Genomic DNA, 14,902 nt, shown 5'->3' with positions numbered 1-14,902 from the left:
TCAAAAGTTAAGTTTAAATGTGCCGTTGCTTTTCCTCTATTCAAAAGTTGGCTTAAAAGGGCCCATCGCATTTTCATCTATACAAAACTTGACTTGAAATATCCAATCGCTTAGTCAAAGGTTGAGTTGAAATCTCCAATTACTTTTTGATATTTAATGGTTGAGTAAAAATGGCCAATTGATCCATTCAAAGGTGGAGTTAAACTTTGCAATTGCTTTTTCATCTATTCAAAGGTTGAGTTTAAATGTCCAATCTGTTTTTCGACTATTAGAAGGTTGAGTAAAGCTGGTCAGTTGCTAGTATATTCATCAAGAGATTGAGTTAATAAGTTCAATCGTTTTTTAATCTTTTCAAAGGTTGACTTAAAATATCCAATCGCTTTTTCATCTATTCAATATTTCAATTCAAATGTCCAATCTCTTTTTCATCTATTCAATATTTCAATTCAAACATGCCTAGACCAGACAATTTGTGAAATTATAGTCATTCTTGGGTCTAGCAAACTACTATAATCCTTATATCCCAAATATGCATGAATTAAGGGCACCGTTGAATGAATTATTGAAGAAGAATGAAAAATGGCACTGGACAAAAGAAAGTGAGGAGGCATTCCAAAGAAATAAAAAAAAAAAGGTGTTTGTTATCTGATTTAGCTTTAGCACATTATAATCTGAAGAAGGAGTTAATTGTAGCAACAGATGCAAGCAAATACAGTTTAGGAGCCATGCTTCTTCACAGATAAGATGATGGGTTTATGAAACCAATTACCCATTCCTCAAGGGTTTTATTACCTGCAGAAAGAAATTACCGTCAGATTGACAAAGGTCTGGCTATTGTGTACGCTATGAAAAAATTTGATAGATTCATCCATGGAAGATCATTTGTTTTGCGAACGGACCATAAACCATTACTGTCGATTTTTGGTTCCAAATGGGTGTTCCTACCCATGCTGCAAACAGATTGCAGCAATGGCGCATTATTTTGCTCAACTACAATTTTAAAATGCAACACTTACCATCTAACGAAATTGCACATGCAGATGGTCTGTCCAGATTGATTCAAAGTAAAATGGAATTGCTCGGAGAAACAGTGATAGCAACACTAAAAGAAGAAAATGAACTAACAGATATACTAATAAATATTGTTAAAGAACTAACTGTAACACTGGAAGAAAAAAAAAGCTGCGAAAATAGATAAATATATTAACAAGATAAAAAAATAAGGCAAACCGAAAAGAAGAAAAAAGGATGAAAATGTTTCTGTTTTCAATTTGTGACAAAACTCTAATGTATGCAGATAGATGAGAGGATATACATACTAGCCTAAAATGGACCAGAATATAGAAAAAAAGGATAAAATTATGCAAAGGTTGCCAACTAGCAGCAAAAGCTCCACCTATGAGGATGCAACCTTGGCCAAAAACAGATGTATCCTGGACACGCATTCATATAGATTACACAGGACCACTGAAAGGATATTATTACCTGGTAATCCTGGATAGTTTTTCAAAATGGCCGTAAATTTATAAATACAAACACTCCATAGCTGCAAACACTATAAAGGCATTAAACGAGGTATTTGTTCATTTTGGAGTAGCAAAAATAATTGTTAGTTACAATGATACCATGTTCACAGGACAAGAATTTAAGAATTACTGTGAATCACTGGCCATGGAACACATACCAATTTATAACCCTTGGTCTAACGGGCAAGCAGAAAGGTTTGTTGATACCTTCAAAAGCGCATTAAAAAAGAATAACATTGACACAAAAAAAAGAGTATTAAAAAATTCCTAACAATTTATAAAATAATGCCAAACCCGAATACTAATGCAAATTTATCACCAGCTGAAATGTTTGCCAGAAAAGTATGTTCTGTGTTTGACCAATTAATTCCAAGAAAAAAAAGGGGAAAACATTATTAAAGATAATGCAAAGTACAGGACGTATAAGGATGGTGATAAAGCTTTAAAAGCTATTGAGCAGGAAATATTTTTTTGAAAAATGGAATAGTCTCAAAAAGAATTGGGAGAATAGTCTTTATCATAAAAGGATGCACATTTTTCCATAAAAGACATATAAACTAATTGAGACCAAGATACATGGAAACGGTCGAAAACTGAGAGCTACTAATGGAAGTGTTGTAAAACACTTTCCAAATTGGACCTGCGAACAACAATGAAGTATCAGTAACTACAAAAATTAGTCTCTCTCCAAAATCGAAGAATTCACAAATGCAAACTGTAAGAAGTAAAAGGAAAAGGGATGAACACTTTGATTCAAGCTTAAAAAAAAACAAAAAAAAAAAAACTAAATGGTAATGCCATAGTCTAGGGAAGAATTTAGCTTGGGGGAAGATGTTATAATGGAATGACCTAGTACCCCTCCAGACAATAAGATAGACATTTTAGATATACTCCTCTGGGATTAGAGAGTTCAAAGACACTGAACAAGATAAACTCTCGTATTGTACCCTTTGTAAATAAACTTTTGGATTTACCCTAAGTGAATGTTCTGTGTTATGATTATCTAAAGAAAGATCAGGAACGTTAAAATTAGGCAAATCCAACCGATACAATGACTTGTAAAAATGCCTCACAAAAAATCGGCCCATCCTTGCAGAAAACTGCCCAGTTGAGGGTGAAGGAATTAATGTTTTTAGCCAATTTTTTGATTTGTCGCCCGAGCTTCAAAATGATACTGATCTCATGAAAATCTGTCACCTCTGTCGAAAGTTTTAGACATACATTTAAACAGACAGGTGAGATTTATATTAAAGACTAGCGGGGGGGGGTACCCGGCGATGCCCGGGTGTTTTGGGTAAATCAAAACTCCGGGAGTGGGGGTTTAAAATAAAAAAAAGTTTTGGTAGGTGAGTATGAGGATCGAACCCGAACCATTGAGGCAAAGTTGGAATTAAAGTGGGGGGGGGGGATACCCAGCGTTGCCCGTGTGTTTGGAGGTGTGTGTGTTGGGGGGGGGATAGATCAAAACAACCCTGTTTAAAACAATAAACGTTGACCAGGTGTTTGGAGGTGTAAAAGAAAAAAGTTTTAGTAGGAAGGTAGGCTCGAACCCAAAAACTTGACGCAAAGGTGGAAACAAAAGGGAAAAAACCCAGAGGAGAGGAAGTGAAAGCTGTCTTAATTTAATGTTTATAAAGTGAAATTGACAGGTACGAGAAAGTTAAGTCGCGTGATGTTTGACCTTGACTTGATTTGCATTCCCCTACCCCATCATTCACTTTTTTTATACTGAAATGTGTAACAAAGATGCAGTGATTGAAAAATATCTCGAAAATAGCACGTAAAAGTTGGGCAAATTAAAGATAGACTGGACCCCCGTTCTTCAGTCATAGATATTATGATTTAGACAGCATATAAAAAGTTTTAAGAAGGAGTAAGCCCCGGAAAAAGTCTTCTGCAGACATACAGAAAAAGTACACGCACTAACACACATTTTGCATTTTATATATATGTATAGATATCCAATTGCTTTTTCATCTATTTAACGGTTGAGAAAATGTCAAATCGCTTTTTCATCTATTCTAAGATTGAGTTGAAATGTCCATTCGCTTCTTCATCTATTAAAAGTTTGAGTTAAAATGTTCAATCACTTCATCTTTTCTAAAGGTTGTTGAGTTAAAATATCCAATCGCTTTAATGGTTTTCCAGCGGTTGATTTTAATTGTCCAATCACTTTTTCATCTATTCAAAGGTTGAGTTTTTATGTTCCATCACTTTTTCATCTATTCCAAGGTTGATTTAAAATGTCCAATTGCTTTTTCATTTATTCAAAGGTTGAGTTAAAATTTCCAATCGCTTTCATCATTTTCCAAGATTGAGTTAAAATGTCTGATCGCTTTATCATCTTTTCAAAGTAGAGTGAAAATGTTAAACCAATTATTTCATCTTTTTTCATTAAATGGCCATTTTGTTTGTTTTTATATTAGTCTATGATTACTTACTTTCCTGCCACACAAATTAGAAACAAACTCGTTTTTTATGCAGGATAATCAACTCCCAGAAATAATTAATGCTTAAAATTGCCCCAGTCAAGTAACACTTTTCCTTCAATTAAAAGCAGAACAAATCAAACCTAAAGAAATATGATCTTTTTCTGTGCCCTTCTTCTATTCTGTTTATTACACGGCAAGATTAAAAGTCACCTTTTCAGACATTTTCTGCCGTTTCAGATCTAACATTTTGGGCAGTGACTTAAAGCGATGCCGTTTCAATCCCACTGATCCAATTCTCAAGTTCTGCCCTATATTTCTTCTGGCACAGATTGTTAATTTCACCAACCACAAATTTGAAGAACTCAATAAATTGGTAAGAGGTGCTTTTTTGCATTTTTCTTTTGCTTTCTAATGCTTACAACTGCTTGATTTCTCCTTTTTTTCCCCATTGCCTTCAAATGTATATCATCTCAGATTTTTATGTTTTTGGCATTTGAATTTTTAAACTAACTCAAACTTCGTTTTTTTGGCCTTTATTCCCCCACCATACACCAATGAAATTTCAATAAATCGACCTTCTACAGATTTGTATTTTTTACATAAAATATACATATACACATTTTCTTGAAAAAAAAGAAAAAACCCAAATAAACATACTATAACCTCCAGTGTGTTTGCAGTATTGTGGTGAATGAAAACTTTAGCTAGGACAAGCTACAGTGACAAGGATGACCATAGACCACCTTCCCCAATTTTTAAGGGCCTTTAGGCTAATATTTTGTTTTGTAATTTTCCCAAAATAAAAATATATACCTCAAGAAGAAAGCAATCGCGGATCTCAGCATCTACTTTTTTTTATTGTTGGAAATCTGTTATTTTTTTCAATCAAAATTTCAATAACATAAATTACTAAAATCCAGTGAATTTCTGCTTAGTGAAAAAAAATAGTAGAATTAGTAGAAAAACATCAAATTTATTTTTGACCCTGAGAAACTTTTGAGCAATTAGAAAATATGTAAACTTTTGAATAAAAAGTAATTATATTTGAAACTAAGTGAATTGTCATATCATGAAAAATTAAGTTATTCTAAAAACACGTCATTGGAAAGGTTGCCATTGATTTATGTACTTAATTAGCTATAGCAAATTTTACTTTGGTTGCCTTCAATTTTAAAATCCCGTCGTATTTAAAGTTTCCCCTAATTTTCCATATTTTTAAAAATATTTCTTAATTCAGGGAGCTTCCATCCAAATCCAAATCACTTGGAACTGCAACCTGGACTTTGAAGAATCCACTTGTCTGCCAAAGTATAGTTTCAAAAGATTGGATAATAATGTGAGGACAAACACTTCTGAAGGATACAACTTCAGGTATGTCTTCATTGTAAGAATATACCATTTTATCATTCTTTAAAAGATTTTTCAGAAGATATAAAGAAATCGAAAACAAGAAAGTTCTTTTTATTTTCATATGCAATTTATTGTGTGTAGACTTGTTGTTATTTTTTCTGTACATTTGTATTATGTGTTTACATTGTAATTTCAATTTTACAATTATCAAATAATCTTCAAAGTTTACATTTTAATTTCGATTTTACAATTATCAAATAATCTTCACAGTTTACATTTTAATTTTAACCTTACAATTATCAAATAATCTTCACAGTTTACATTTTAATTTTAACCTTACAATTATCAAATAATCTTCACAGTTTACATTCTAATTTTACAATTATTTTGATTTAAACCTTACCATTATCACATAATCTTCAGTTTTCATTTCAATTTTACAATTATTTTAATTTCAATCTTACAATTATCAAATAATCTTCAGAGTTTACATTTTAATTTTACAATTATTTTAATTTCAACCTTACAATTATCAAATAATATTCACAGTTTACATTTTAATTTTACAATTATTTTAATTTCAACCTTACAATTATCAAATAATCTTCAGTTTTTATTTCAATTTTACAATTAATTTAATTTAAACCTAACAATTATCAAATAATCTTCACAGTTTTCATTTTAATTTTACAATTATTTTAGTTTTAATCTTACAATTATCAAATAATCTTCACAGTTTTCATTTAAATTTTAACAATATTTTAATTTCAATCTTACAATTATAAATAATCTTCATAATTTACATTTTGATTTTACAATTATTTTAATTTCAGTCTTACAATTATTAAATAATCTTCACAGTTTACATTTTAATTTTACAATTATTTTCATTTAAACCTAACAATTATCAAATAATCTTCACAGTTTTCATTTCAATTTTACAAATATTTTAATCTTACAATTATCAAATAATCTTCAAAGTTTTCATTTAAATTTTACAATTATTTTAATTTCAATCTTACAATTATAAATAATCTTCACAGTTTACATTTTAATTTTAGAATTATTTTAATTTCAACCTTACAATTATCAAATAATCTTCACAGTTTACATTTTAATTTTACAATTATTTTAATTTCAACCTTACAATTATCAAATAATCTTCAAAGTTTTCATTTAAATTTTACAATTATTTTAATTTCAATCTTACAATTATCAAATAATCTTCACAGTTTACATTTTAATTTTAGAATTATTTTAATTTCAACCTTACAATTATCAAATAATCTTCACAGTTTACATTTTAATTTTACAATTATTTTGATTTCAACATTACAATTATCAAATAATCTTCAGTTTTAATTTCCATTTTACAATTATTTTAATTTCAATCTTACAATTATCAAATAATCTTCACAGTTTTCATTTTAATTTTACAATTATTTTAATTTCAACCTTACAATAATCAAATAATCTTCACAGTTTCCATTTTAATTTTACAATTATATTAATTTCAACCTTACAATTATCAAATAATCTTCAGTTTCCATTTTAATTTTACAATTATTTTAATTTCAATCTTACAATTATCACATAATCTTCAGTTTTCATTTTAATTTTACAATTATTTTAATTCCAATCTTACAATTATCAAATAATCTTCAGTTTTCATTTTAATTTTACAATTATTTTAATTTCAATCTTACAATTATCAAATAATCTTCACAGTTTACATTTTAATTTTACAATTATTTTAATTTCAACCTTTAAATTATCAAATAACCTGAACAGTTTACATTTTAATTTTACAATTAATTTAATTTCAATCTTACAATTATCAAGTAATCTTCAGTTTTCATTTTAATTTTACAATTATTTAAATTTCAGTCTTACAATTATTAAATAATCTTCACAGTTTACATTTTAATTTTACAATTATTTTAATTCCAATCTTACAATTATCAAATAATCTTCACAGTTTACATTTTAATTTTCCAATTATTTTCATTTAAACCTTTAAATTATCAAATAACCTGCACAGTTTACATTTTAATTTTACAATTATTTTAATTTCAATCTTACAATTATCAAATAATCTTCACAGTTTACATTTTAATGTTACAATTATTTTAATTTCAATCTTACAATTATCAAATAATCTTCACATTTTATAATTTAATTTTACAATTATTTTAATTTAAACCTTACAATTATCAAATAATCTTCACAGTTTACATTTTAATTTTAGAATTATTTTAATTTCAATCTTAAAATTATCAAATAATCTTCACAGTTTACATTTTAATTTTACAATTATTTTTATTTGTCCCTCAGTCCTCATTTTTTAATGAGTGATTTTTCTGACAAAGGGAGAAGAAAAAGCTGTTTTCTAGGTTGGCAGTATTTTGCGCGAACAGTTGGCAGAGTTGGTGGAAATTTTCTGTTTCTATATCTATCCTTGTAGCCATGTCACTAGTAAGGGTGCTGGAGGTAAACGTTTCGTCTGGGCTGACGTTATCCGCCTGATAGTCAGGGACCCGAACCTTGGATTAACCACTAAGGAGGCTGTCCTATCAGCAGGTGCAAAGTACTGGGGCTGCTGTATTGCCATTTGGTGAATGGAATCTGGACCATGCAGTAGCTTCTGGTGGGGCCTCTCGATGCCATACTAGTGGGTAATTGTTACGGCTTTACCTTATCATTAGCTACAAAAAAAAAAAAAAAATTCTTCGTTTCTTTTTCTCTCTTAGTTTCCCCTCTCTGTCCTGCTCTAAGTAAATCTGACGACCTAGTCCACAAATTCCAAAATTTCATCATGACAAGTTTCAAGAAAAAATACACGATTAAACCCGGTTCTCCAACTTCCAACGTAGACCCCTACTACCATGTCTCCTTCTCCAACATCAGGGGTCTTCGTTCTAACCTTCCAGAGGTTGAAACCCAATTACAGGAGACTAAACCAGACCTTTTATTTTTAAGTGAAACTGGCATTGGACAGGCTATTTCCCTGGAAGAGTTTGCAATTACAGGATAACTTAACTTCTAAATCTGACCCCCAAGATCGCCATGGGCATGGAATATGTGCCTATATTAAAGATAGCTTTCCATGTGGGAGGGACATCTCCAGGGAAGATCCTAACTTACCTTATATGTGCTTCCGGGTTGCTTTAGCTCACACTACTGCATTTATATTTACTCTCTATCGCCCCCACAACAGCGGAGTTACTATCTTTCAAAGCATATCTGAGAAAATTGACCAAGTCCTATCTGCTTATCCTTCAGCTAACATTCACGTATGTGGAGACTTCAATGTTCACAACGTCGAATGGTTGACCCACTCAAACAAGACCGATAATGAGGGGAGGTTCTGTCATGATTTCTCCATTGCCTATGACCTCACTCAGATTGTTCAGGAACCCACCCGTGTGCCCGACAATGACGGCCAGTATGCGAGCCTACTAGACCTTTTTCTCACAACTTGCCCTGAACTATGTTCAGTTTCTGTTCTGTCGCCTCTTGGATCTTCCGACCACTCTGTTGTATCAATTAAGATAAAAATGAAATGTAATAAGTCCCCAGACGTACCTGTCCATCGTACAGTATATCGATACACTAAGGCTGACTGGGATAGCTTCCGTACATTTATATCTGATCTACCTCTGCATTCCATGTTTAAAAAGGATGTGTCCTCTATATTATTAGACCTGACTGAATGGTTAATTGTAGGTATTGACCATTTCATACCCTCTAAAAAGTTTCAGCAAAAACCTAACAGCCAGCCATGGTTCTCTCCAGAATGTGCTGCTGCCATTGCGCACAGAAATCACTTTTTCCACTGCTTCAAACGTAATAGATGTATGGAATCTAAAGCCGTTTTCAGGTCTGCCAGCAACCATTGTAAGAAAGTAATAAGGAACGCAAGAGAGTTGTATGCTCAATCTGTTAAGTCCAAAGTAGCTGAGCAGCGGCTTGGTTCCCACCAGTTTTGGCAAATAGCAAACAGAATCCTGAACAGAAGCGTGTGCTCCATCCCAACTATTATCAATGGACCTGAGGTAATCTCGTCAGCATCAGACAAAGCCAAACTCTTTGTCAAGAACTTTGCAGCTAATTCTACCCTTTGCGACCAAGGCCACCAACCCCCAATATTTCCTCCTGTATCAGAAAACACGCTATGTGATATACGTATATCTGTACGTGATGTTGCCAAGCTAATCAAAAACCTTGATTCCAGTAAAGCAACTGGCCCTGACGGTATTCCAATTATAGTAATCAAAAAACTTCAACCTGAACTAACGCCCAATACTTACAAAACTGTTTAAACGTTGTCTTAAGGAGAATAGTTTCCCATCTCCCTGGAAAATCTCATCAGTATGCCCTGTATTTAAGAATTCAGGTGATCGCTCATCCCCCTCTCAGTACAGGCCAATAAGTCTCCTGTGCGTCATGAGTAAGTTGCTAGAATCTGTGTTAAATACAGAAGTAATCAACCATCTCAACAAAAATAACCTTCTTAGTGACACTCAGTATGGTTTCCGTTCTGCTAGATCTACAGCAGATGTGCTTACAGTTATATCGCATAGGATTAGCAAATCTCTCGACGATGGCAATCTTTCTAGGGCAATTGCTCTTGACATATCTAAAGCCTTTGATAGGGTGTGGCATAAAGGTTTACTTCATAAGATCGCTAGCTATGGTATAGCTGGAAATGTCTTCTCAATTATTAAATCATTTCTTTCTGATAGGTTCATATGAGTAGTAGTTGAGGGGCCATGATCAGAAGCTCACAGTATTAATGCCGGTGTCCCTCAGGGGTCCATCCTGGGCCCAACTCTTTTCCTGATCTACATTAATGGTCTTCCAAATCACATCCTTACATCATTTGTAGACATTTATGCTGACGACACTACCATTTATGGTAGCACATCTAAGACAGTAAACGACCAAGTTCTCTCCAATTCTCTCTCCTCTGATCTTGAGCACGTAGTACAATGGGGAAAGGAGTGGCTAGTTACTTTTAATGCATCTAAAACCAAGCTTCTCTCTTTACATCATCAACATTCTAATCCACATTTGGCATCAATTGAAATGAATGGCTCTCGTCTTCAGGAGGCCTAAAGTTTTGACAAGCTTCTGGGCTTGACCATTACTCCTAATCTTAAATGGAACACGTACATCAAATCTGTTGCCAAGGCCGCTGGAAAAATGGTGGGATCTTTCTATCGATCCGGTAAATATCTCACTGCTGATGCTATTCTCTATCTATATAAGAGCCAGGTACGTCCAAGGATGGAATACTGTTGCCACATCTGGGCAGGAGCTGCTAGAAAGGACTTGTCCTGCCTTGAAAGAGTTCAAAATAGACTTTGTAGCCTCGTAGGAGATGTCCTTTTCTCCTCCTTGCAACCTCTATCTCACAGGAGAGATGTTGCGAGTTTGTCACTGATGTATCGTTATTTTCATGGAAAGTGTTCGACTGAGCTTCAATCTATGGTCCCCCCTCGCCAAACTTTCACAAGAAACACTCGTCTAGCTGTAAACACTATCAATAATTCCCCCCCACTCTTTATCTGTGCCTCAACCTAATCGTAGATTCCATGAACAAAACTTCTTTCTTAGAACTGCACGCCTGTGGAATTGTCTTCCGTTTTCCTGCTTTCCGGCTGACTACAATATGGTTGTGTTCAAGTCTAAAGTAAATAAGTTCTTGATGAGCCGTTCCATATAAGTTATCAAATTTACCAAATTTTCATTACTAATGATTACTATATTGTCCAATTTCTACTGTACACTCTTAAACCATTATCCTTGAGTGGCCTCTGGGCCTTGATAATGTGGTGATGCCTATGTAAAAAAAAAAAAAAAATTCAACCTTTAAATTATCAAATAATCTTCACAGTTTACATTTTAATTTTACAATTATTTTAATTTCAATCTTACAATTATCAAATAATCTTCAGTTTACATTTTAATTTTACAATTATTTTAATTTCAATTTTACAATTATTTTAATTTCGATCTTAACATTATCAAATAATTTTCACAGTTTAATTTTAATTTTACAATTATTTTGATTTCAATCTTACAATTATCAAATAATCTTCACAGTTTCTAATTTAATTTTACAATTATTTTAATTTAAACCTTACAATTATGAAAAAATCTTCACAGTTTACATTTTAATTTTACAATTATTTTAATTTCAATCTTACAATTATCAAATAATCTTCAGTTTTCATTTTAATTTTACAATTATTTTGATTTCAATCTTCACATTATCAAATCGTCACACTTTCTAATTTAATTTTACAATTATTTTAATTTCAACCTTACAATTATCAAATAATCTCCACAGTTTTTATGTTAATTTTACAATTATTTTGATTTTAATCTTACAATTATCAAATAATCTTCAACGTTTTCGTTTAAATTTTACAATAATTTTTATTTCAACCTTACAATTATCAAATAATCTTCAGTTTTCATTTTTATTTTACAATTATTTTAATTTCAATCTTACAATTATTAAATAATCTTCATTTTTCATTTTAATTTAGCAATTATTTTAATTTCAATCTCACAATTATCAAATAATCTGAACAGTTTACATTTAAATTTTACAATTATTTGAATTTCAACCTTACAATTATCAAATAATCTTCAGTTTACATTTTAATTGTACAATTATTTTAATTTCAACCTTACAATTATCAAATAATCGTCACAGTTTTCATTTTAATTTTACAATTTTTTTCATGTCAACCTTACAATTATCGAATAATCTTGACAGTTTTCATTTGAATTTTACAATTATTTTAATTTCAATCTTACAATTATCAAATAATCTTCACAGTTTTTATTTTAATTTTACAATTATTTTAATTTCAATCTTACAATTATCAAATAATCTTCACAGTTTTCATTTTAGTTTTACAATTATTTTAATTTCAACCTTACAATTATCAAATAATCTTCACAGTTTTCATTTAAATTTTACAATTATTTTAATTTCAACCTTACAATTATTAAATAATCTTCAGTTTTAATTTTAATTTTACAATTATTTTAATTTCAATCTTACAATTATCAAATAATCTTCAGTTTACATTTTAATTTTACAATTATTTTAATTTCAATCTTATAATTATCAAATAATCTTCACAGTTTACATTTTATTTTAAAATTATTTTAATTTCCATCTTAGAATTATACAAAAAATCTTCAGTTTATAATTTAATTTTACAATTATTTTCATTTAAACCTTACAATTATCACATAATCTTCACAGTTTCCATTTTAATTTTACAATTATTTTAATTTCAATCTTACAATTATCATATAATCTTCAGTTTTCATTAAATTTTACAATTATTTTAATTTCAACCTTACAATTATAAAATAATCTTCACAGTTTCTAATGTAATTTTACAATGATTTTAATTTCAACCTTACAATTTTCAAATAATCTTTACATTTTTCATTTTAATTTTACAATTATTTTAATTTCAATCTTACAATTATCAAATAATCTTCACAGTTTACATTTTGATTTTACAATTATTTTAATTTCAATCTTACAATTATCAAATAATCTTCACAGTTTACATTTAAATTTTACAATTATTTTAATTTCAACCTTACAATTATCAAATAATCTTCAGTTTACATTTGAATTTTACAATGATTTTAATTTCAACCTTACAATTATCAAATAATCTTCAGTTTACATTTAAATTTTACAATTATTTTAATTTAAACCTAACAATTATCAAATAATCTTCACAGTTTTCATTTCAATTTTACAATTATTTTGATTTCGATCTTACAATTATAAAAAAATCTTTAACGTTTTAATTTTAATTTTACAATAATTTTAATTTCAACCTTACAATTATCAAATAATCTTCAGTTTACATTTAATTTTACAATTATTTTTATTTCAACCTTACAATTATCAAATAATCGTCACAGTTTCCATTTTAATTTTACAATTATTTTAATTTCAACCTTACAATTATAAAATAATCTTCACAGTTTCCATTTTAATTTTACAATTATTTTAATTTCAATCTTACAATTATCAAATAATCTTCAGTTTACATTTAATTTTACAATTATTTTAATTTCAATCTTACAATTATCAAATAATCTTCAGTTTACATTTAATTTTACAATTATTTTAATTTCAACCTTACAATTATCAAATAATCTTCACAGTTTTCATTTTAATTTTACAATTATTTTAATTTCAATCTTACAATTATCAAAAAATCTTCAGTTTACATTTTAATTTTACAATTATTTTAATTTCAATCTGACAATTATCAAATAATCTTCGTAGTTTACATTTTAATTTTACAATTATTTTAAATTTAATCTAACAATTATCAAATAATCTTCACAGTTTTCATTTTAATGTTACTATTATTTGAATTTCAACCTTACAATTATACAATAATCTTAACAGTTTCTAATTTAATTTTACAATTATTTTAATTTAAACCTTATAATTATCAAATAATCTTCAGTTTTCATTTTAATTTTACAATTATTTTAATTTCAACCTTACAATTATCAAATAATCTTCACAGTTTCCATTTTAATTTTACAATTATTTTAATTTCAATCTTACAATTATCAAATAATCTTCAGTTTACATTTAATTTTACAATTATTTTAATTTCAATCTTACAATTATCAAATAATCTTCAGTTTACATTTAATTTTACAATTATTTTTATTTCAACCTTACAATTATCAAATAATCGTCACAGTTTCCATTTTAATTTTACAATTATTTTAATTTCAACCTTACAATTATCAAATAATCTTCACAGTTTCCATTTTAATTTTACAATTATTTTAATTTCAATCTTACAATTATAAAATAATCTTCAGTTTACATTTAATTTTACAATTATTTTAATTTCAATCTTACAATTATCAAATAATCTTCAGTTTACATTTAATTTTACAAGTATTTTAATTTCAACCTTACAATTATCAAATAATCTTCACAGTTTTCATTTTAATTTTACAATTATTTTAATTTCAATCTTACAATTATCAAAAAATCTTCAGTTTACATTTTAATTTTACAATTATTTTAATTTCAATCTGACAATTATCAAATAATCTTCGTAGTTTACATTTTAATTTTACAATTATTTTAAATTTAATCTAACAATTATCAAATAATCTTCACAGTTTTCATTTTAATGTTACTATTATTTGAATTTCAACCTTACAATTATACAATAATCTTAACAGTTTCTAATTTAATTTTACAATTATTTTAATTTCAACCTTATAATTATCAAATAATCTTCAGTTTTAATTTTAATTTTACAATTATTTTGATTTCGAACTGACAATTATCAAATAATCTTCACAGTTTATATTTTAATTTTACAATTATTTTAATTTCAATCTTACAATTATCAAATAATCTTCAGTTTTAATTTTAATTTTACAATTATTTTAATTTCAATCTGACAATTATCAAATAATCGTCACAGTTTTCATTTTAATTTTACAATTATTTTAATTTCAATCTTACAATTATCAAATAATCTTCAGTTTTAATTTTTATTT

At 28.7% G+C, this 14,902-nt stretch overlaps 1 protein-coding gene across 17 annotated transcripts in view; it reads left to right on the top strand.

The window, feature by feature from the left end:
- Positions 1 to 14,902, top strand: part of LOC145242419 (P2X purinoceptor 4-like) — a 691,075-nt gene that overhangs the window by 557,705 nt on the left and 118,468 nt on the right. For 13 of the 17 annotated variants that reach the window (XR_013862728.1, XM_080105461.1, XM_080105470.1 and 10 more), the window contains 2 exons: positions 4,196 to 4,331; positions 5,196 to 5,329. Coding sequence is in view for 16 of the 17 variants with exons in the window: in XM_080105461.1 (XP_079961587.1) it covers positions 4,196 to 4,331; positions 5,196 to 5,329 (270 nt within the window). In the remaining variant the exon portion in view is untranslated. The remainder of the gene's footprint in view (positions 1 to 4,195; positions 4,332 to 5,195; positions 5,330 to 14,902) is intronic. The other 4 variants (XM_080105465.1, XM_080105467.1, XM_080105466.1 and 1 more) reach the window with 1 other exon arrangement.

Source organism: Euprymna scolopes, chromosome 21 (genome assembly GCF_053919585.1).
Source record: "Euprymna scolopes isolate OS-2025 chromosome 21, ASM5391958v1, whole genome shotgun sequence".
NCBI lineage: Eukaryota > Metazoa > Mollusca > Cephalopoda > Sepiida > Sepiolidae > Euprymna > Euprymna scolopes.
Note: the sequence above shows the minus strand (reverse complement) of the source record. Positions and strands in the feature narration are given on the sequence as shown.